The sequence below is a fragment of the Trichosurus vulpecula genome, chromosome 3 (assembly GCF_011100635.1).
Source record: "Trichosurus vulpecula isolate mTriVul1 chromosome 3, mTriVul1.pri, whole genome shotgun sequence".
NCBI lineage: Eukaryota > Metazoa > Chordata > Mammalia > Diprotodontia > Phalangeridae > Trichosurus > Trichosurus vulpecula.
In genome coordinates this window covers 218554806-218576378 of record NC_050575.1, presented here as the reverse complement: position 1 = coordinate 218576378, position 21573 = coordinate 218554806, and the positions used below count along the sequence as shown (strand labels likewise).

Here is a 21573-nt window from a genome sequence, read left to right as displayed (position 1 = left end):
TTATGGGTAACTACTATAAATTATGCATCCTTGCAAAAATGCCAAGATAAAATGTTTCATAGTAATGTTTGTGCAAATAGAGCTAGAGCTAGATATAGAGATATAGTATGCCCAGGCAGCCTGGCTACTAGTTAATTGCTAATGGTTTAATAAGAATCCAAATTAAACATTTTTTTCTTTTCACACGTCCATGTTTCTCATTTTGCCAAATCTATGTTCTTCTGACACAGTTACATAATCTTTTAGAAGTATAAAGTTTTCCATCTCCAGATCTTTTTTTTAATCACTTGTGGATGACATAGAAGCCAACATAATGTCTCTACAAACTAGTAGCCATCTCTCACTCTGTCCCACCCCATCCCCTAATTTAGACCAATCTTGCCCAATAAAAATCCCATTAATGTTCAGCTGAGACAACAAACTGCATGCCACAAAGAGCCATCATTTATTCCCTCATAATGCTCCAACGTTTCATGAACAATAAAACATACTTTATCTCACAGTGCCTAGACCCTTTAAAAAAAAAGCCCACTTGAAGAGCCTAAGAAAACTAACGGGGGTGGGGGGCGAGGTGGAGAACACTGAACAACAATAACAAAAACAACAATGACAAAACAGGGTTTTATTTTAATGGTTGCTTTGTGTTACGGATCCGCAAGGGTGACTGCTGAAGAACAGACATCTCCGACAGGTAATCTCTCCCCAGTGCTCCTCCAAAGACAGCTCAATACTGATTCCTCAGCTGGTTGCTCATGTCTTGGAGTTCTCTTATCAAGCTGTCCATTGTGGTCATTTCCTCAGACAATTCAGAAGAAATCTCACCACTTGCCAAATCCACAAAAAGCTGCTGCAATGTTTGAAAAAGAACACAAAAGGGTTTTGTTTCATATAAACCACCTGGACACCGCCCCCCTTTTGCCTCTTCCAAAATAACTTTAGTTTTATTTACACATGTACCTGCAAATGGTGTAGAGAGTTTGAGGAGAGAAGAGGTTTAGAAAATCCACTTTGGGAAGTGTGATAGAGAGTCAATCAGGGAAGGAAAAAAAAAGATTGTTTGATAGACTGTCTGTGAAAATCCAATTACAATCAAACAATGAGAATTTGTGTTTTTCCCAGTCCGTCCAGTTGTCAGCACTCTCTCAATCTCCTCAAATTATATTGTATATTTCCATTTAGCTAGGGACATGTTGTCTCCTATTCTATCCCCTCAACAATGGAATATAAATGCCTTAAGGCCAGGTATTGTTTTCTTTTTATATGCATATGCCCAGAACCTTGCGCTACTTAATAAATGTCTATTGAATTGAAAACTAGTAGACTCAAAAGCATAGCTATGTAACCTTCTCTGGCAGCATTCAGTAAGGTGCAGATAAGGTGGAAAGCGGGAGGAACCCAGTTAGAACCTACCAAGGCATGAGCAGGGATTCAAAGTAGAGGAGAGTATACAGTTGAACTGGTCAATCAGAAGTTTAAGACGGAGAAAGGGGGGAAGTGATGCCAAAGTAAGAGTGAGTGAGAGAGCAGGAAGGAAATTAAGGGTTAGAGGTTGTCATTAGGATAAAAAAAAGGTTTGGGAGTGAGGCAGAAAGAGGGTTGGAAAAACAGTTTGTGGTCAAAGAGAGGAGTTTCAGTGTTCAAGATGAAGAAGAGAAAATCATTTCGGAAGGTGGTGAGGTCTAACAAATGACTGAGGTACAGTGGCGATATGGTTCATGGGAGTCGGAAAGTTTGATAAACTGGAAAGCCAGGATATCCAAAGAGTCATCAACTTAGAGCATGAAGTAGCCAAGTATCAGAGTAAGTTTAGGGACAGATGGGAAAGCTAAGTCAGGTACTAAACTCCTAGAAAAAGCAGGTAGATAGATCACTGCAACAAGGAACCAGACAGATGACACAGATGAGTACAATGAACCTCAGAGAAAAAGCTAGTGAGGGGTGAAACAGAGAGAAAGGCAGGAAACTGAAGCAGGGAACAAGGAATATATAGACTCCTCCCTCCATGTGGTTTGGGGGCATAATTCAATCCAATAAACATTGAGTGCCTACTATGTGACAGGACCTACATGGTAAGTGCTAGGGACACAAGACAAAAAATGCAAACAGTTCAAGGGAAACAATACATACAAAGACAAATAAAAAATATAAAAAGTAAATACAACACAATTTCAGTGAGGAGGAGGAAAGGGCACATCAGGAAAAGCTTTTTTAAGAGTTGGCATTTGAGCCTAGCCTTAGAGGAAGCTAGGAGTTGTAAGAGGCATATTTGCTTCTAATAACACCTCAGAATTAAGTGGTATTTTAACTAATTACAATATTAAGTGCTTTTACATGTGTTCTCAGGGAATCTGTACCATATCTTGGTAGGGAAGAGGTTCAAAACAGCTAGAGAAAACAGTCTCAGAAAGGTTAAGTGAACTGTTTATAGTCGCAGAATTGGTCAATAGCAAACTCAACCCCTCTCTCTAGGTTCAAAGATCCTCCTTCCTCTTCTGCTGTCCCAATCAATAACAATATTTTGCTGAAGGCATTTAAATTCACCAAGAATTGAGTGAGGAATAAACAGACAGTAGTTGGCTCTGATAGGTCTCTCAGGCTTGATTTCCCTGTAGTTTCTCAAATGGCTGCCAGACTAAGTCTATTCAGGCTGGGGTATATCCATGCAGCCATCCTAATTTCATTTCTATAAAATGTACAAAAATGGGCTGTTCTTTTTAGGTGCCTCTCACTTTACAAGTGAATATGGCATCTCAATTTACATGGGAAGGGAAAAGAGGCATGTGTCTATTACTAAGTCATACAATTGGAAACCTCAAACTAAAATGCCAGGAGTGAGTTTTCCCCTTTTTTTCAAATGATCCAATGAGACTGAATGAAAGCAAAAATCTAACCCAGTCAGTCATTCTCAGGCCTCACATCTCATGTTTGGCAACCCCATCATCACAAAGCAAAACTATGCAACTAGATGAGAAAATTCATATAAACGTAGGGTTATGCTAAAACAGATTTATAAAGTAGGAGTTTTACATAGAAGGAGGGAAGGCACTTCCATTGGAAGGTAGAAAATAAGTGAGATTTTTAGAAGACGCATATAAAAATACAGCTGCTTTCAAGTTCATTTGGAAGTTCTTACTATCCATAAAATTAATATTAATAATATTCACTATCAGTAAGACTATTACCAATTAACAAATTAATCTTGGGAGAAATTATACTGGTTTAATAAAAATCAAAACTTATTTTAATTATTCATCAGCCTGTTCAGATTGTCTTAACGATGAAGACAGAAAAAAAAAACAAAAATTTTCAACTTTCAGACAGTGAATATTTTTTTTTTCAAAAGCCTAACTTCTTGTTTTTAAATTCAGTAAACTTTCTATGACTGCACTGTTAAACAGATGTTAAATTTTTTTAAGACAGTCACAAATGTTTTCCAGTTTGGAAGTTAAGTGTAATACCTCAGAACAAAGCCTCCAAAGAAAATTTTTATTAATTATCCATCATATGTCATGGTCTTGAAAAGAATATGCACACAGCATGGTTTCTCTCTACTATTCCAAAATTGCAGGACACATCATAGACATGGTTGCACAATCATATAGTAAGGATGGTTTACAGACATTTTGAGTTCTTGTTTTTATTTTCCATTATTTAACGTAATACCGTTGATGTGAACATGAGGGAGGATGAACATTATGACCTATCACAGTGTCCCATCAGGTCAAAAGCTCAGTAAATGCTCCCGGATCACTAAGGAGGTGAGGAAGTGATAAGGAAAGAAAACAGAAGGAAGGGAGAATAACTAAGAGCTCTGGTTCAGCATGGTAATGAAAGAAAAGGACAAGACTTTGCTTAAATTTTTTCCACTTCAAATGGCCTTTACATTTTTCTGTAAGAAAAGAATGGGGTCCTTTAAGCAGAGTCTGCACAAGGAACATTTACTAACAATTAGGCTAAATGGTAAAATTCTGAAGACTCCAGATACTGCTGAGGGAAGTTAAGGAATAATCCTTATACAAAAAAATCCACCTTCCCCCCAAATGGTGAGTTTCAAAGGAAGGTGAGGATATATCTAAAAACTGTTGCCTAGAAAAGCAAATCCTGACTGGAAGAATCAGCTACCAGGTGGCTTCTGGTTGCCAAATGTACCTAAGATAAACTGATCTTGATTAGAAAATCCTGATGGGGTGTAAAACTAGGTGCAGCCTTGCTCTGTGAAGACTGAGCAGGAAACAAAAGGAATGTAGGGACTATATGGCGAAGGTGGTATACTGTTAATTAAGGGGCTTTTAGCACTTATTCAATCAAGTGCCCTTGAAGAGTTTGGCTTTTGTTTCCTTGATTAAATTAGGAGTCCTTGATGACCTCCTTGCCTCAAGGGAAAGCCTAGTTTAACATAGGTTTGAGTGACATGTTTGTGGCATCAGAGGCTTTTAGACCACCTGGGTTTCAGTCACATTTTTGTGGTGCTTTTAGGTCACATGGGTGAGTCGAATATGTGACTCACCTTTCACCCTGAACAAGATATATAAACCCAGAGGCTGGCGTTCTCCTTTGAGGCTCTCACTCCTGGAGAAGTGTTGGCTTGGGACTCTGGGCAGCCGCTCTAAGAGCCTCCCAGCTCAACCCAGATGTTGATGGTTTCCTGGTAGCTATGAATTGCATTTGGTCTGTTTATATTGTGTATTTTCGTAACTTGTTTGTATTTGCTCTGAAGTTCAGGATGCTGGCTTTTTCTCCTGAACTAGGTGAATGATGTCTGTGTAGCATTGAAGTAAGATTGTTAACCCCCTGGCATTGCTTTCCTTAGTAAAGCAGATTGGGGAACCAATGCTGGCAGCATTCTTGTTGTTGGGCTTGTGTTGGTCTTTTGCCCCCACAGCAGCTGCTAGCCGAACTGTTATAACAGGTGGGTAGAAAAAAAGGACTTTTCTTCTGCAAATATTTCAGGTCTCTGCTTCTGGGAAGGGTAAAGACAAGGTACTAAATAGAAGAGCTAAGCCAGCTATTTATCAGTGCTAAAGAGGTAAAAGAAATGCTTCGCTTTGAAAAGAGGCAAAGAGAGCTAGTTAAAAGGCCCATCCGAAGAGGCTTTCTATGAAAGGAAGAAGTATACCTACCTCCCTCTCATGAGTATACCCTAAAAAGATATCTGACTCTAAAAGTGAGTCAGAATCAGTTTGTGACCCAAGATTAAGTAACTATTGATTACAAAAAAGGAAGAAAAAGAACAAACATATGCATAGGTATTATATTTCTTTATATTTTGTCTCCAGTGCTATTTTGTTTAAGGTTAGTCAATTCAGTCTATGTTTAATCTACGTGGATTAATAAAACATTTTCTTTTCTTTCTAACATTCCTTATTTTAAAATCTGATTTCATTATTACAATGTGAACATGCTCTTTTAATAAACAACCATAGTTTTATGTAAAAGCAAACAGGCTAGATTGTGTGCCTTAGTTTCTGAGACACCGAGCTATGTTTAAAGATAGTCTAACCCTTGAGCCTTTACTATGATAATTAATAGGCAGGTATTTTACAAATTGTGAAGCGTTATACTAGTGTAAGCTATCATCATCATCATCATTATCACCATCTACTTGGTGGCAGTTATTTAAACTGTAGACTTTGGGCCCAAGAGTAACTAACTAGCATGAAAAGGACATTTCCTAAAAAAATCGCAATGTATTTCAGTGATAGAAATCTCTCCCAGACTCCACAAGGATCCCCAGTTTGGAAGAGAAGGAAGGGTTTGAAAATAATCATGGCAGGGGAACTAGGTGGCACAGTGGATAAAACACTGGCCCTGGAGTCAAAGGACCTGAGTTCAAATCCAGTCTCAATCACTTACTAGCTATGTGACCCTGCAAGTTGCTTAACCCTAATTTCGTCTTAAAAAAAAACCAACAAAAATGCTATAATGCAGACTTAAGGACCATTCATAAACTGTATTTCTAAGAAATAAATAGCCCAGCCTCACCTTTGCTTTGGATGACAAGCCACGTAGGTTGAGTCGAGCTGATGAAAGCACCTGTACTGCTTCTTGGGGATCTGACTTGTTCTTACTGCAGTTCAATGCCACTAGATGTTAAACAGGAGGACAGTCAATCAAAACTGAATAAGGAGCACATGTGTTATTAACAGTGATTTTCAATAACAACACTATATCCAACAGCCCTCAGAGAGTATTTCAACATGAAAGCACAATTGAAAATTTGGGAAAATTACCATAATTGCCTGCATAATTTCCTCCATATTTTCAAAGAAAATTTACTGCTAGAATATGAATTCTGAAGAAATTCAACATCAGTGAACCCCCATCCCCTTCCCAGGAGGCAGCTACAAACATAATTTTCCCTACCAAACTGTAGGATTATACATTTACAGCTGAAAGGGTCCTTAGAGGTCATCTGTCCAACCCTCTCATTTGAAAATGAAGGAACCGAAGCTCAGAAAAGTTAAGTGGTGTAACCAAAGTCACCAAGCAGCAGACAGCAGAGCCAGGATTCAAAACTAGGTGAACTGACTCAAAATGCAGTGCCCTTTCTATGGTACTGAGTTTGCCTGCAGGCAAGAGAAGTACAGGTAAAAAGGTGTTAAAAACAGTAATGCTAAAAAATTTTCTATGATTTTTTTTGGTCCCCTTTAAATATTATACCACTAAGAACTCAACTAGGGCAAGAGGCAAGTTTCTATTTTCTAAAAATACTTTAGGCAAACAGTGAAGTATGCCTAGCTCTCTGTAGTATTAATCAGACCTCAACAAGTGCTAAAGGGATTAAGAGTAATGAGGACCAAGATTTTTTTTTAATGTGATAAACAGGCAAATGTAATAGAACAATATAATGTATTCTACAGCATAGTGCTGGCCTACCCTAGCTAAAGTATTTGGGCTTTTTAAATCTCTACAACTTTGCATCAGAAAGAACTATAATTTTCATAGTTTATTTTCATTCCTCCAGAATGAGAAAAACAAATCCTCTAAGGTAGAAGCAAAACTACAAAGAAGTACTCTACCTGTCTCATTTCTAAGTTAGGTTAAAAGTACACACATAGAAGCCTTGAAAAAAATATTCCAAAGACAACACTAGTGGAGATTTCAGGAATTCCAATAGAATACTGCACTTTCATACTGACTACTAGCAGCTGTTGTGGGGGTGAAAGCCCAACAACAAGAATGCTACCAGCACACTGCAAAAGCACAGGTTCTTTTGATCTGCTTAACTAAGGAAAGCTACATTAAGGGGTTTGACAAGTTTACTTTAATTCAGCATAAAAATATCATTCACTTAGTTCAGGGGAAAAAGCCAGCGCCCTGAACTTCAGAGCAAATACAAACAAATTACAAACGTAAACAGACAGACCTTGTCTGATTCAAATCCGAATACATAGTTATCAGAGTTTAACAAACTCTCAGCATCCGGGTTACAAGCTTGAGGGCCCTTAGCTACAGCTGCCTAGAGTCTCTGCATCAGCACACCAGCACAAGCGAGAGCCCTTCATAAATGGCCCTGTCCTCTCTTCTTATAGGGCTTCAGATGTCATCAAACGTCATCTGAATGACCAGAACTTAGGCTGCTATGATTGGCTCTTGAGTTAGCCCCTCCCCTTAGGACCCTGGGAGGTTCACATCCACATAGGTTAGATTAACACCTAATAGAGGTTAGAGCCTGGGGCTTAGCACTTAGTAAGACTCAATGAAATACACTGAATTACTCAAAAGAAACAAAGGCAAACTCTTCAAGGGAACTTGTTGAACAAAGTGCTAAGAGCCCATTTTGCTTACCAACACACCATTGTGAAATAGCATGCAAAAATATGATGCACCCCTTAACCACCCAAAATTGTAAAGACTCAAAACAATACAAATAAGTGAACACTGTCAGACCCTTGTGCAAAAATGTCCAAATCCCAAGGGCTAGATTGCCCTCACTAAGTCTTCTGAAGGTTAGAGCTGCCTGCTTAGGGTGCATTATGCACAAGAAAAACATGTTTTTTTTCTCTTCAAAACAGGCGATTTGCTAGATAAATAGAAGGATGGTCAAGTAAAAACAGTCATGGAGGAACAATCCTTATTCTCTACTGGCAAATGAACTTCCATTGACCCAAGAAAATGTTTACGGAAAAGACCGCATATCTTTTTTTCCATCAAGCATCTCCACCAGGGCTCTCACGACTGACACACTAAAGCCTACAATGGAATCAGGAAAAGAAATCCCCATTTTTCTCCAGGTATTAGAACTCAGCCTCAGGGAACAATGAACTATTTACAAATTATAACCAATAATAAATAGCTGATAGGGGCTAAGGTTAGGGATTGAGTACATGATTTCTTTGGTGTAAGAAACTTCCACATGAGGAAACTATAACCAACACAGGTGGGTACCTTCTCTATAACTTAGAGTTTTAGACAGATCACCAGGGTCAGAGAGCCAGGATACACCAAAGTCTGCACTTGAATCCAAGCATTCCTAACGCCAAGGCCAGATCTCTATCTACTATGCCATGGCGCCTCTCTGTACTAAGCTGGACTTATTTCTAGGGTATGCGTTAAACCTGTACATTTATACCGATAGGGCTTTAAAAGTCAATTGCTTGGTAATGACAAAGAGGTCCTGAGCTTCTACTGTCAGATTTCCTGAAAGAATCTTTCCTTGACTCGGGCTGTCTCCTGCACTGTAGAGTGGACATGTCAGGGATTAGCATAGCGGCATGGCTCCTTGGCCGGCGACTGGCTCTGATGCCAGTGATCATATTCTAATGCCATCTGCCCCAGGACCTATCCCTTCCTCATTCTACTTATTTTTGGTAACATTGCTTTCAAAACCCTACCGTTTATAAGAAGTCTTAGTGGGGGTGGAGCCAAGACAGCAGCTGGAAAGCAAGGACTAGTGTGAGCTCCCCACCAAGTCCCTCCAAAAACCTATAAAAAATGGCTCTGAACCAATTCTAAAACTACAGAACCCAGAAAATAGCAGACGGAAGCAGGGCTCCAGCCCACCACAGCCTGGATGGTCTCGGGGTGAGGTCTATCCCGCACGGTGCTAGGAGGGGAGCAGAGCCCAGCATGGGCAGCGCAGACCAACCAGACCAGGAGCCAGGCGGAGCAGGCCCCAGCACCCTGAATCAGTGAGCTGCAGCAGTTACCAGACTTCTAAACCCACAAACACCAAAGGCAACAGAGAAGGTTAGTGGGAGAAGGTGCTGGGGACAGAGTGAAAAAAGGAGTTCATGGTTCAGCCACTGCCCTGGGGGCAGGAATTAAGTGGCAGATCAGAGCAGAAGTGAAGAGCCTGCTGAAGATTTAAGTCCAGTCCAGGTTGGGAGTTCTTAGGAAAGGAGGAGTGCTGGTGTGGCAGAGCTGGCGCATCCCCCCAAGCTTGGAACATAGTTCTCTTAACTCTACAAGCAGTCACACCCCGCTGAAAAACTCAAGGGTCAAGTCAGTTGGCTGGGAATATGGCCAGGCAGCGAAAACACACCCAGATTCAGTCTCAGACTTTGGAATCTTTCTTTGGTGACAAGGAAGACCAAAACATACAGCCAGAAGAAGTCAACAAAGTCAAAGAGTCTACAACAAAAGCCTCCAAAAAAAACATGAACTGGTCTCAGGCCATGGAAGAGCTCAAAAAGGATTTGGAAAAGCAAGTTAGAGAAGTAGAGGAAAAATTGGGAAGAGAAATGAGAAGGATGCGAGAAAACCATGAAAAACAAGTCAATGACTTGCTAAAGGAGACCCAAAATATTACTGAGAAATATACTGAAGAAAACAACACCTTAAAAAATAGACTAACTCAAATGGCAAAAGAGCTCCAAAAAGCCAATGAGGAGGAGAAAGCCTTGAAAGGCAGAATTACCCAAATGGAAAAGGAGGTCCAAAAGACCACTGAAGAAAATACTACCTTAAAAATTAGATTGGAGCAAGTGGAAGCTAGTGACTTGATGAGAAATCAAGATATTATAAAACAGAACCAAAGGAATGAAAAAATGGAAGACAATGTGAAATATCTCATTGGAAAAACTACTGACCTGGAAAACAGATCCAGGAGAGACCATTTAAAAATTATTGGACTACCTGAAAGCCATGATCAAAAAAAGAGCCTAGATATCATCTTTCAAGAAATTATCAAGGAGAACTGCCCTGAGATTCTAGAGCCACAGGGCAAAATAGAAATTGAAAGAATCCACAGATCGCCTCCTCAAATAGATCCCAAAAAGGAATCTCCTAGGAATATTGTCGCCAAATTCCAGAGCTCCCAGATCAAGGAGAAAATACTGCAAGCAGCCAGAAAGAAACAATTTGAGTATTGTAGAAACACAATCAGAATAACCCAAGATCTAGCAGCTTCTACATGAAAAGATCAAAGGGCTTGGAATACAATATTCCGGAGGTCAATGGAGCTAGGATTAAAACCTAGAATCACCTACCCAGCAAAACTGAGTATCATGCTCCAAGGCAAAATATAGACTTTCAATAAAATAGAGAACTTTCAAGCTTTCTCAGTGAAAAGACCAGAGCTGAATAGAAAATCTGACTTTCAAACACAAGAATCACGAGAAGCACGAAAAGGTAATCAAGAAAAAGAAAAAGAAAAAGAAATTGCAGGGAACTTACTAAAGTTGAACAGTTTTGTTTACATTCCTACATGGAAAGATGATGTGTATGATTAATGAGACCTCAGTATTAGGGTAGCTGAAGGGAATATGCATATATATATATATATATATATATATATATATATATATATATATATATATATATATACATACACATATATGTTTATGTATATATATGTATATGTGAGTGTGTATGTATGTATACATGTATATGTATATATATAGAGAGAGAGAGAGAGAGTGGGCACAGGGTGAGCTGAAGATGAAGGGAAGATATCTAAAAAAATAAAATCAAATTAAGGGATGAGAGAGGAATATATTGAGAAAGGGAGATAGGGAGAGATAGAATGGGGTAAATTATCTCGCATAAAAGTGGCAAGAAAAAGCAGTTCTGTAGGAAGAGAAGAGACGGCAGGTGAGGGGGAATGAGTGAATCTTGCTCTCATCAGATTTGACCTGAGGAGGGAATACCATGCATACTCAATTGGGTATCTTACCCCACAGGAAAGAAGGAGGAAGAAGGTAAAAAAGGGGGGATGATAGAAGGGAGGGCAGATGGGGGTGGAGGTAATCAAAAACAAACACTTTCGAAAGGGGACAGAGTCAAGGAAGAAAATTCAATAAAGGGGGATAGGTTAGGAAGGAGCAAAATATAGTTAGTCTTTCACAACATGAGTATTGTGGAAGGGTTATACATAATGATAAGCATATGGCCTATGTTGAATTGCTTGACTTCTTAGGGAGGGTGGGTGGGAAGGGAAGAGGGGAGAGAATTTGGAACTCAAAGTTTTGAAAACAGATGTTCAAAAACAAAAAAAAAAGTTTTTGCATGCAACTAGAAAATAAGATACACAGGCAATGGGGCGTAGAAATTTATCTTGCCCTACAAGAAAGGAAGGGAAAAGGGGATGGGAGGGGAGTGGGGTGACAGAAGGGAGGGCTGACTGGGAAACAGGGCAACCAGAATATATGCCATCTTGGAGTGGGGGGGGGGGGGTAGAAATGGGGAGAAAATTTGTAATTCAAACTCTTGTGAAAATCAATGCTGAAAACTAAATATATTAAATTTAAAAAAAGAGGAAAAAAAAGAATCTTTCCTTATTGGCTAGCTGAAGGAAATAATACTTCATAAAAGATGATCCATTGGTTGTGCACAAATCTACATTATGTTATTTTCTAAAGAACTTTCTAATAATCATATCCATTTGCATAAGCAGAGAACTATTTTGCAAGGAACGTTGGATGGATATTGTACAGAGAATTTCTGAAAAGATATGCACAAGGTAAGAAGGCAGGAATGGTCTGTGATTTGCTTGGTGAAGGAAGCGCCTATATGGAAGGACATATTTTAGCTATGTAATATGGTCACCAGAAAATCTTCTTAATCAGTACTTCAGAAACCACTACATTTTCTTCGGAGTTTAACTAACTACCCAGGCCCCATCTGCTTAATTACAAGATTTAAAGAGCTTTATACAAGTCATTAGATTTAGTTGAGAGGTCAACAAATACTTCATTATCTCCCTGGTTCAGGAAACATCTGAAAAAGAAATCTAATCCTAGGTAGAATGGACAGCAGGGAGGAGTTTGGCAAGAATCTTAGACAAGGCATCTGGACAGCTTCCTAATCCCCTGATTCAGGTCTTTAAAATGTGACTTCATTATATTTTTTGAAGTGGATTCCCAGGACATCAGATACACTCGTACTGAAATACAAGTAAAAATATATTACTAAGACCAGAGGGCAGATTTTTGGAATATCCACTTTTCTGTCCCCACCCATTAGTATAAATAATAAAAAGTTGACAATCTGGGATTCACTGGCAATACAGACATAATTTGCACCAAATAATATAAGCTCCTAGGCAGTATGTTTTCTTCTTTTGGATCCATCACAATGGTTAATAAGCTGCCATGACTACAGTAGTCTGTAAATTCTCTTAAAATGAATATTCCTCTATAAGTAAATAAAAGAAGGCAGAAAGCAACAAAACTGCTTGCTTAATATTTCCATTTAAGTAAAGGTCATCCATGAAACTGGTCCTCTATATAAGAGGCCAAATTCAATTTAGAAATATGGCTATCCATGAAAACAAATGATAATAGCAATTTACATATGCATGGCATTCTAGAGTTAAAAAGCATTTTCTCATTTGATTCTTCTAGCAACCCCATGAGATAGGCAGATGAAATATTACAGATGAGTAAACAGGCTTTAAAAAAGTAAAATAATTTGCCCAAGGTCACCCAGGGCATATATTAGCAAGCCAGGATTAGAATCAAGGTCTTTTCATTCTGAATCTAGTGTTCTTTTCCCAGCATAAATCTCCATAAAATAACAAATTCCAAGTCCCTCTCACTTTGAAAAATATTCAATACAGGATGATCTCTGGTCAATAAATCACTTGACAACCAATTAAGTTATAAAGCTAGTAAGTAGTATAATTTTTTAAAATGCAGCTAGGTGGTACAGCGAGTAGTTGGAGTCATAAAGACCTGAATTCAAATCCTGCCTCAGATACTTACTAGATGTATGACCCGGATAAGTCTCTTAACCTCTCTATGCTTTGTTTCTTTATTGGCAAACTGGAGATAACAACAGTACCTACATCCTAGAGTTGTTGTGAGGTAAGTGAGTTAACACATATAAAATGCTTTTCAAAGCTTAAATCGCTATATAAAAGCTAGTTTTTCTTATTATCAGTGAAGTTCATCAAAGTGAAAAATGAATATAAAATGTTGTAATACATGAAAAAGATACCATGTGCAAGTTCTATGGCCCTTTTGACGATTTCCTTGAAAGAAGCAATGTCTTTCTCCCAAGAACTGGACTGTGTATCACACTTATAAGCCTTAGTGAGATACTGGAGGACCTGGAGAAAGAAAAGATGGAGTACTATCAGCAAAACAAAAATTTCTATTTTAAACTTTGTATTTCCTGGAAATCACATGGAACTAATTCCAACCTGAAAAACTGCATTTGTGCGATACTGTCTGTTTTCTGTTATTCATCACGATGAAGGGTATATAGTAGCACATATAATAGAAAATAGTTATTAACACACAGAACCATCCAAGCATGCTCAGGCAGACCCTCCTCTCTGGAAAACAAAGAAGGGGACTAGGCACCACAAGCTTACATAATCAACCAAGAGTCAGGAATGGGATTCAGAGGAAATTCTGATACTACTGATTGGCTTCTGGTCTCCTAGATTTTATATTGCTCAACAGTAGTCTCTCTCTTTCTCTGTCTGACCTATAGTTAGGTCAAAATTAAGGCACTTAAGAGGTCATCCAAACTAACTCCCTTATTTTATAAATGAAAAAACTGGGGGCCAAAGAAATTAAGTGATAGAGTTAGAGGACTTCGGTTTGTATCCTGGCTTGGTCTTACTGACATGTGGCCTTGGGAAAGTCATTTTACTGGCCTCAGTTTCCTCATCTGTAAGGACTATAGGATAGGAGATTTAGAGCTGGAAGGAATCTCAGAGATCACCTAATTCAATCCCCTCATTTTAGAGATATGAAAAATGAGGCCAAGAGAGATGAAGACACCTGCCCACAGGTACACAGGTAGGAAGTGGCAGAGTTAGGATTTGATCACCATAAGGTCCCCCTTACTGAGTCTAATGTTCATCTCACTCTCTCATGACACCCCTACAGTCACAGGTGCATTGCCTACTTCAGAAAGTTGGTAAAAGGATCAAAAGAGAGAGTTTATGGGCAGCACTTAAGGACTTCAAAGAGTGATATAAATGACAGCCATTGTCATCTAGGATGACATTTATGATGATGATGAATGTCCAAGGCCAGACATTTAGTTAGGGGCACAGAGAGAACTTGATTCTACTTCACTTCATTCATCTGTTACCAAAAAGAGTCTATAACTAGGTGTGTGATGGTGTGTGTGCATGTGCGTGCGTGCACGCCACTGCATTTCAATCTTCTCTGTACAGCAGGACAGTGAGAAAAGTCATGTAGATGGAAAGAGGGAGAGGGAATTACCATATTTCCCCTGTATAAGACGGACCTTAATTTTGGGGCCAAAATTTGAAAAAAAAAATGTATTGCATAAAGTTATTGAACTCAAGTTTTATTCATCTGCTCATAGCTTTCAGGCATCTTTTGGGCAAGTCTGGTGTGTGTACGCAAGCTTAGTCCATTCTGTTTCATGAACCTGAAACACCAATTGGGTCCTCCTTTGAAATCAGTAACTTTTTATTCATTAGCAATTCTTCTCGCCTCATGCTGAACCATCTTTGTGGACACAGGAACTCCAATTGCCCTTTGCTCTTCAATCCGTATCTTTAATTCCCTCTAAATCAGGCCATTTTGCTGACTTGCCTCTCATGGCCTTCTTCTGCCGTGGCGTTTTCAGTAGGGTTTCTTCTTCCCATAGCCAGTCTCGGACTGTTTTCTCATTTGGAGGATGACCAAACTTAGTTCAGCTGCACAATTTCATTCACTTTTGCAAACTGGATCACTTTTAACCTGAATTCAGCACTGTACAAAAATCTTTTCTGAGCCATTTCTGGGCAGAACGTGGCAAAACATAACCTAATATACCAGTAACAAATGCAAAACAATGAGCGCAAAGACAACAAGCGCAAAAAAGCAGGAAAAGCAAGTAAAAAAAATCCAAGCACAAAAAAGTGGGAAATACAAGTAAAAAAATCTAAAATGAGTGCAAAAACAAGCTTGAAAAAGTGGGAAATGTAAGTAAAAAAAATCTACAACCACTGTATAAGATGCACCCAGTTTTTAGACCCCAAATTTTTCGAAAAAGGGTGCATCTTATACGTGGGGAAATGCGATAGTTCAAGACATAGCAGAGAAAAAGTGTTCTATAGTTAAAGTCTAACCTCCATAATAATAAGGTAGTAATGCATTGTATCATGGGTGCTTTGTGAAGAGATGTTTTAAAGCAAACATATGGTGAAGTAGAAAGAGACTTGCCTTAAAAGCTGGAAGAACTGTGTTTAAATACTAGCTTGTATGATTTACTAGGACTGTCAAGTAAACTCAACCCAACAACTATTAATAGAGGCCTCACTGTGGGCCAGTCACTATGCTAAGTACTGGTGATACAAAGAAAGACAAGTCAATAAATCCCTCTGAGGCTGTTTTCTTATATAGAAAATGGAGACAATTTTACCACACTCTTCACAGGTGTGTTATAAGGGGAGAACTTTTCAGAATCCATAGCAGGAGACAGAACTTGAGCTGAGCTTTCAAGGATGGGCAAGTATTTAAAAGACAAATAAGGAGAGACAGGGCATTTGAGGTACAGGAACAGCATGAGCTGAGGCCCAGAGGCATGGCAAGTTCAGTGAATGTTTTTGTGGGTGTCCAGACAATAGTTCAGATTGGCTGGAACTTCAAATTCATGGGAAGAAGTCATATGAGAACTCTGGAAAAATAAGACTGGAAACATCAGGCAAAGAGGAAGACCGTAATGCAGGTCCTAATGTCACTGGAAAGCTGAAAGAATGGCTGAGAAGTTGGTTATTGGCACAGCAAAAAGAAAAGGGAGAAAACCATACAGGCTCACCACAATGCCTCAAGGGATGGTGGTACAGGAAGGACCAAGAAGCATCAGTGAGGAGGAAGGGATAATTGTTGAACCTTTCCTTGGGTCTCTGGGAGGGAGTGAAAGAAACAGTGGCCACCAGAGGAGAGAGTTGCAAAGGATGTGATGTCCTCAACAGTTAAGTTTTTGTTTAAGTCAAGGAGTGGAAAGAATGTTCGTTGAAAAGTTCACTGATATGAAGGAGTTTTCACATAACAGAGCAGGGGTTACAAAGAAAACAGTGGAATGAAGTAAATGATGGGCAAAGTCGGTTGAAGTAAGACTAGGGAGAAGTGGGGATGATTGTGGAGGGTTCAGGAGGATGCCACCTAGCCAGCAAGATTTGATGACTAGGATTTGGGGTCCCATACAACAAAAGGAAGACTGCTGCAGTATGATCCATGTGCAGGATTTAAAAGAAGATTAGGAAAGTTCATCTGGCCCAGAGTTCAAGACAGATTTTTTGAAACCTGGTATTCTGGTATGCGCCTACATGAATATTCTTGTCTGCCCCTCCCCCCAAGATATGCTTATGTTCTTTAGATAAAAGAACAAGGCCTCCCAATCTGGGCTCTAGGTCTGTAGGTGAGATAAGGACAGAGAACTAGGGATAGGATATTGGGCTTCCTCATTGATTCTCTTCTATCTATAGCTCAAACCCTTGATGGACCATCAATATTTTATTCTGCCCACGAGGACAGGAATAAGACAACTTCTACTGTCATCAGAAAGCATAACTCTCTATCCATACCCTTAATTTGTTTTCAGGCATTCCTGTGTGTTACTTTCCTCTAGCTCTTCGCTATTTGAAATCGTTCATCTTTACAAATGTACTTTCTGTCCCTGCATCCAATTTACCCACTCTTCAGAACAGGGGGAAGAGGATGGGGAAGAAAGGAGGGAGATAAATCAAAGGCCTTCATTTGTAAACCATGTGACAGAAAAAAACTCTTTGCCCCAGGAAACAGACAACTACTTCAAAAGCAAAGTTCATGGAAGGGAAAATGGATGAAATGTATGCAAGTCTTAACCCACTCAAGATCTTTTTCGTTGAAAATGCTGAATTGTGACTAAAATATTGGGCAAACTATTCCTAATTAAGGCAACCTGATGGTACAGTGGAAAAATGCCAGCTCTGCCACACACTAATGGAACCTTTGGTTTGTCCTTCGTTCTTGATGAAGATGACTCAGAAAGGTGATGTCATGATTTGCACATATAGAGATACAGATAGATATGAATATATATAGATATATGTATGTATATATATATATATGTGTGTGTGTGTGTGTATGTGTGTGCATATAGATATACACAGGATAAGGCAAATTGTGGATTTGTTTTGTTTTACTGCACTTATTTCTTATAAAGAATGAGTTTTTCCCTTGTTATTTGTGTGAGGGGACTTTGGAGGAAAAGAAGAGTTAGTGTTTCCAAAAAATATTTTTTTTAAATGAAGTCAGTGAAGCACCTTAGAAATGTACAGAAAGTGCTGAGTGAGAGGAGCAGAACCAGGAGAACATTATACACAACCACAGACATACTGATTCTGTGATGACTAACTTTGATAGACTTGGCTCTTCTCAGCAATACAAGGTTCAAAGACAGTTCCAAAGGACTCATGATGGAAAGAGCTGGCTACATCCAGAGAAAGAACTGTGGAGTCTGAATGCAGATTGAGGCAAACTATTTGCTCTCTTTTTTTCCCTCTTTTTTTTGGTTTTGTTTCTTCTCTCTCATGATTCATTCCATTGGTCATAATTCTTCTTTGCAACTTGACTATTGTGTAAACAAGTTCAATGCAAAGGTTTATGTAGAATCTATATCGAACTGCATGCCATCTTGGAGGGGGAAGAGGGGAGGGAAGGGAAGAAAATTTGAAACTCAAGAACACATAAAACTAAGTGTTGTAAACTAAAAATAAAAAATCTAATTAAAAAAAGAAGAAATGTACAGAAAGGGAAAGAACAGGCAAACAGGACAACGTAAAACATTGCAAGTTTAATTTATTACATACTGCTTTAAAAAGCAAGCTGCATACAGTAGAAATTTGAAGTTCTCATATAATCCTTTTTTCTGTTCTAACTTGTAAATAAAAATATTCTTTTTTTAGTGTTCCTTAAATTGAAAAAAAATTTTAATAAAATGAAGGTATTGGACTAAATGACTTCTAAGATGCCTTCCAGTTCTACATCAATGATATTAACAAGATCTTTATTCTCAAACAAACTCTCCCTTTATCCAACCAAGAAAACAGACCAATGCTTATGTGATTTATCACATTTTAGATTGCGAAAAAGTACCCAGAGAATTTTTTAAGTTACCTTTTCATTTTCATCAGGATTATCACTCTGACCATTCCCATATATTTGTGCATACAATCTCCAGATCTCTCCATCATTTGTTACTCTTGAAGTCACTCTGCCAAACAATTCCCGTAGTTTCCCTTTCAGGCCAGTCGCAATATCTCCACTTCGATCAGCCATCCCATCAGTTACTGCCCTTACCAGAATTTTCAAGACCTTATGAAAAAATGCATATAAGTAAATTACAAAAACATCTTGTAATTTTGTGTAGAATCAGGCTCTAATAAGTTTATTTTGAAAAGTTCCTTTCTAGAATATACATGAACTGAGATCAGAAATCAAGCCTTCTACATTCAACAGATCATTACATGCAAAGCATTAAATCAGTTTTGATAGAACATATATGGACAAGAGGCCAATGACTGGTTCTTCATGTGGGTGGGATGCCAAGGATCTGTCCCCAAGTTTAAACATCATGTGGGGCTAAGAGGAGCAAAGGAATACATACATATGCTTTGATGCAGCATAGATTTCCTGTCTTGAGCCTTCTGTTGTGCAGGACAGGGAGGTGGAGAAACCATGTTTTTGCAGCCCCATGGAAGGGTAGAAGTGGCATTAGAAGTGTCAGAGAGTAGCCACAGGATATCTGGCCACAGGCAAATCAATTAACTATCTAAGCTTCAGATACATCATCTGTAAAATGGGGATGGCAACACCTGTGGTAACTACCTCATAGGGATGCCACAACAAATAAGACAATGTACACAAAATATGTGACAAGCTTTAAAATGCTACTGAAGCATCAGCTGCCACGTATTTTTTCCAATAAAATGCAAGGTCCTTGAGGCCAGGGGTGATTTTTTTTTTGGTCACTATATTCCTAAGGTCTAGTATACTGCCTGGCACATAGTAGGTATTTAATAATTACAGTACTGAATTAAACTAAAGAAACCCTTTTAAGATCTTAAAATGCTATAGAAATATGAGCTATTATTAAATCAAATTCCTATACTGTATTATTTAGAGATAAAACTGTACAGATACCCATTGTCTCTGAAATGGACAGCAAATGTTATGGATCATATGATTTAAAGCTGGGAAGGACCTCAGAGATCATGTAGTCCAACCTCCCCTTTATATCTGAGGTTAAGTGAAGGCCACACAACTGGCAATGGCATGCTATTAAAGCACTGTGATTTGCTAGCCAGTCACTGGGGTCACTAAAACAACTTTGTTAAGGAAAAAAATACTTAGATGTTGGGTAACCCACATACTCCTAATCAAGACAGCAGGGTAGCACAGGAGAAATGTGGCTAATTTGCAGCCAGAAGATCTGGAAATGAATTTATGAATTTTACCTATATTTCCTATTTCTCAATTTCATGTGATTCAGCAAGAATCTGTCAAGGTCCTTGCTTTGGCCTTTAAATAAAAATTAGCTATTGGAAGACAGGCCACACAGTTTCTGCAAGAGGAAATCACATTTAATTTGCAGAGGGGCAGAAGACTGATCAATTGTGAGGAACCCATATTTAAATTTTCCCAAAGTGTCTCACAAGGTTCCACACCAAAGGCTATTAAATTAATGTAGCTTTCTTGGAATTGGAAGTACTCTTTTATTGAAAAGGAAGGAATTGGCTTAGAAATAGGGAACAAAGAATAGGAATAAGAGCAAGTTTTCTTGGAGATTGTGCTGGGATCTGTCAATTAACATTTAGAAATCAGAGGGAATGAAAAGTGAAATTTCCAAGTTTGATGATGGCATAAGATTCTTTTAGGTAGTAAAGATGAAGTCTAGTGAAGATACACATTTGTTGCTTTTGCTTCTTGAGGCTGACCACCCACAGGTCTCCATTTACCACTTGCCATAAAACTCCTTACACTTTACCCAGGTACTCAATCATCCTCATATTCCACATGGTCAAAGCTCAGTTGCTGGCTTTGCCCATCCCAGCAGATCTGCATGCTTGTTCTGAGTCTTTACTCTGGCTTATCTCACTGCCCTTCCAAACCTTGACACTAACAGGAAAGTAGAATTACAGATTTGATGCTAAAAGGCACACACCTTAGAGATTGTTTAGTTTAATGCCATCATTTCACAAACGAGGAAAATAAAGTTCAGAGATGTTTAAATGCACATGAAAGCAATTACGTCATGTTTAATTCTCTGATTTTGGTAATATTAGCGCATAATTTAATTTCACCTTTTTATCTAACATCCCAAAAGCAATCATGTTCTCCACAAAAACTGAAAACCCTGGGAAGAAGTAGCCATTTGCAAAGCTTATGATAGGCAAGGAGAACAAAGAAAGGCATAGTCTGATATACACTCTAGATTTTCAGAAAGTAGATTTCAAAAAGTAACAGTAGTACATGCTGACATTTATACAGTACTTTAAAATTTGCAAAATAGTTTGCAGTAAATAGAAGTATGAAGCAATGGATAGAGTCCTAGACATGGACTAGGGAAGAGCCAAGTCTGAATTCTGCCCCTTCCCCCACCCTGACATTTACTATCTGAATGATCCTGGGCAAATCACTTACCCTCTCAGAGCCAGTTTCTATCTCTGTGATATGAAGGAGTTAGCCTGGATAGCCTCTAAGGTCCCTTCCAGATCCATATCTTTGACCCTTATTTGACCCTCACAACTCACTCCCATGAGGTAGGTATTATTTAACCTGGAATTACTGGTGCTGAGAAAATTCCCTCTCCCAACTGTTTTCTATAACTTACAATGTTAGAGAACTACCTGGGGTACTTAAGTAGTTAAATGATTTGTCCAGGGCTACAGACTCACATGTGTAAGAGGCAAGACCCACGCCAAGGTTGTCCTAATTCCAAGGTGAGCCTCCTATCCTCTATGCCTTGTTGCCTGTCTCTTACAAACATGATTATCTCTACTTTACAAATGAGGAAACTGAACTCTGTAAGGCTAGGTGACTTGTCCATGATCATATGGGTCTCTCCTGACTTCAAATGCAATGCTCTTTTCATTATATCACAATCCCTATTTGAAAAGTTTGGGAGAAATAGATAGGTAGCACCCCACTTCTTAAAATTCAATGAAGAAAGTTGGCC

At 38.7% G+C, this 21573-nt stretch overlaps 1 protein-coding gene across 2 annotated transcripts in view; it reads right to left on the bottom strand.

Moving 5' to 3' along the window:
• Nucleotides 1-602: 602 nt before the first annotated feature.
• TTC27 (tetratricopeptide repeat domain 27) overlaps nt 603-21573 on the bottom strand; it is a 240078-nt gene continuing 219107 nt past the window's right edge. Inside the window, exons 17-20 of one of the 2 annotated variants that reach the window (XM_036752705.1) lie at nt 18513-18710; nt 13381-13492; nt 5983-6083; nt 603-847 (exon numbers count right to left, since the gene is read on the bottom strand). In XM_036752705.1, coding sequence (XP_036608600.1) covers nt 725-847; nt 5983-6083; nt 13381-13492; nt 18513-18710 — 534 coding nt within the window. In that variant the 3' untranslated portion in view covers nt 603-724. The remainder of the gene's footprint in view (nt 848-5982; nt 6084-13380; nt 13493-18512; nt 18711-21573) is intronic. The other variant, XM_036752706.1, reaches the window with a different exon arrangement.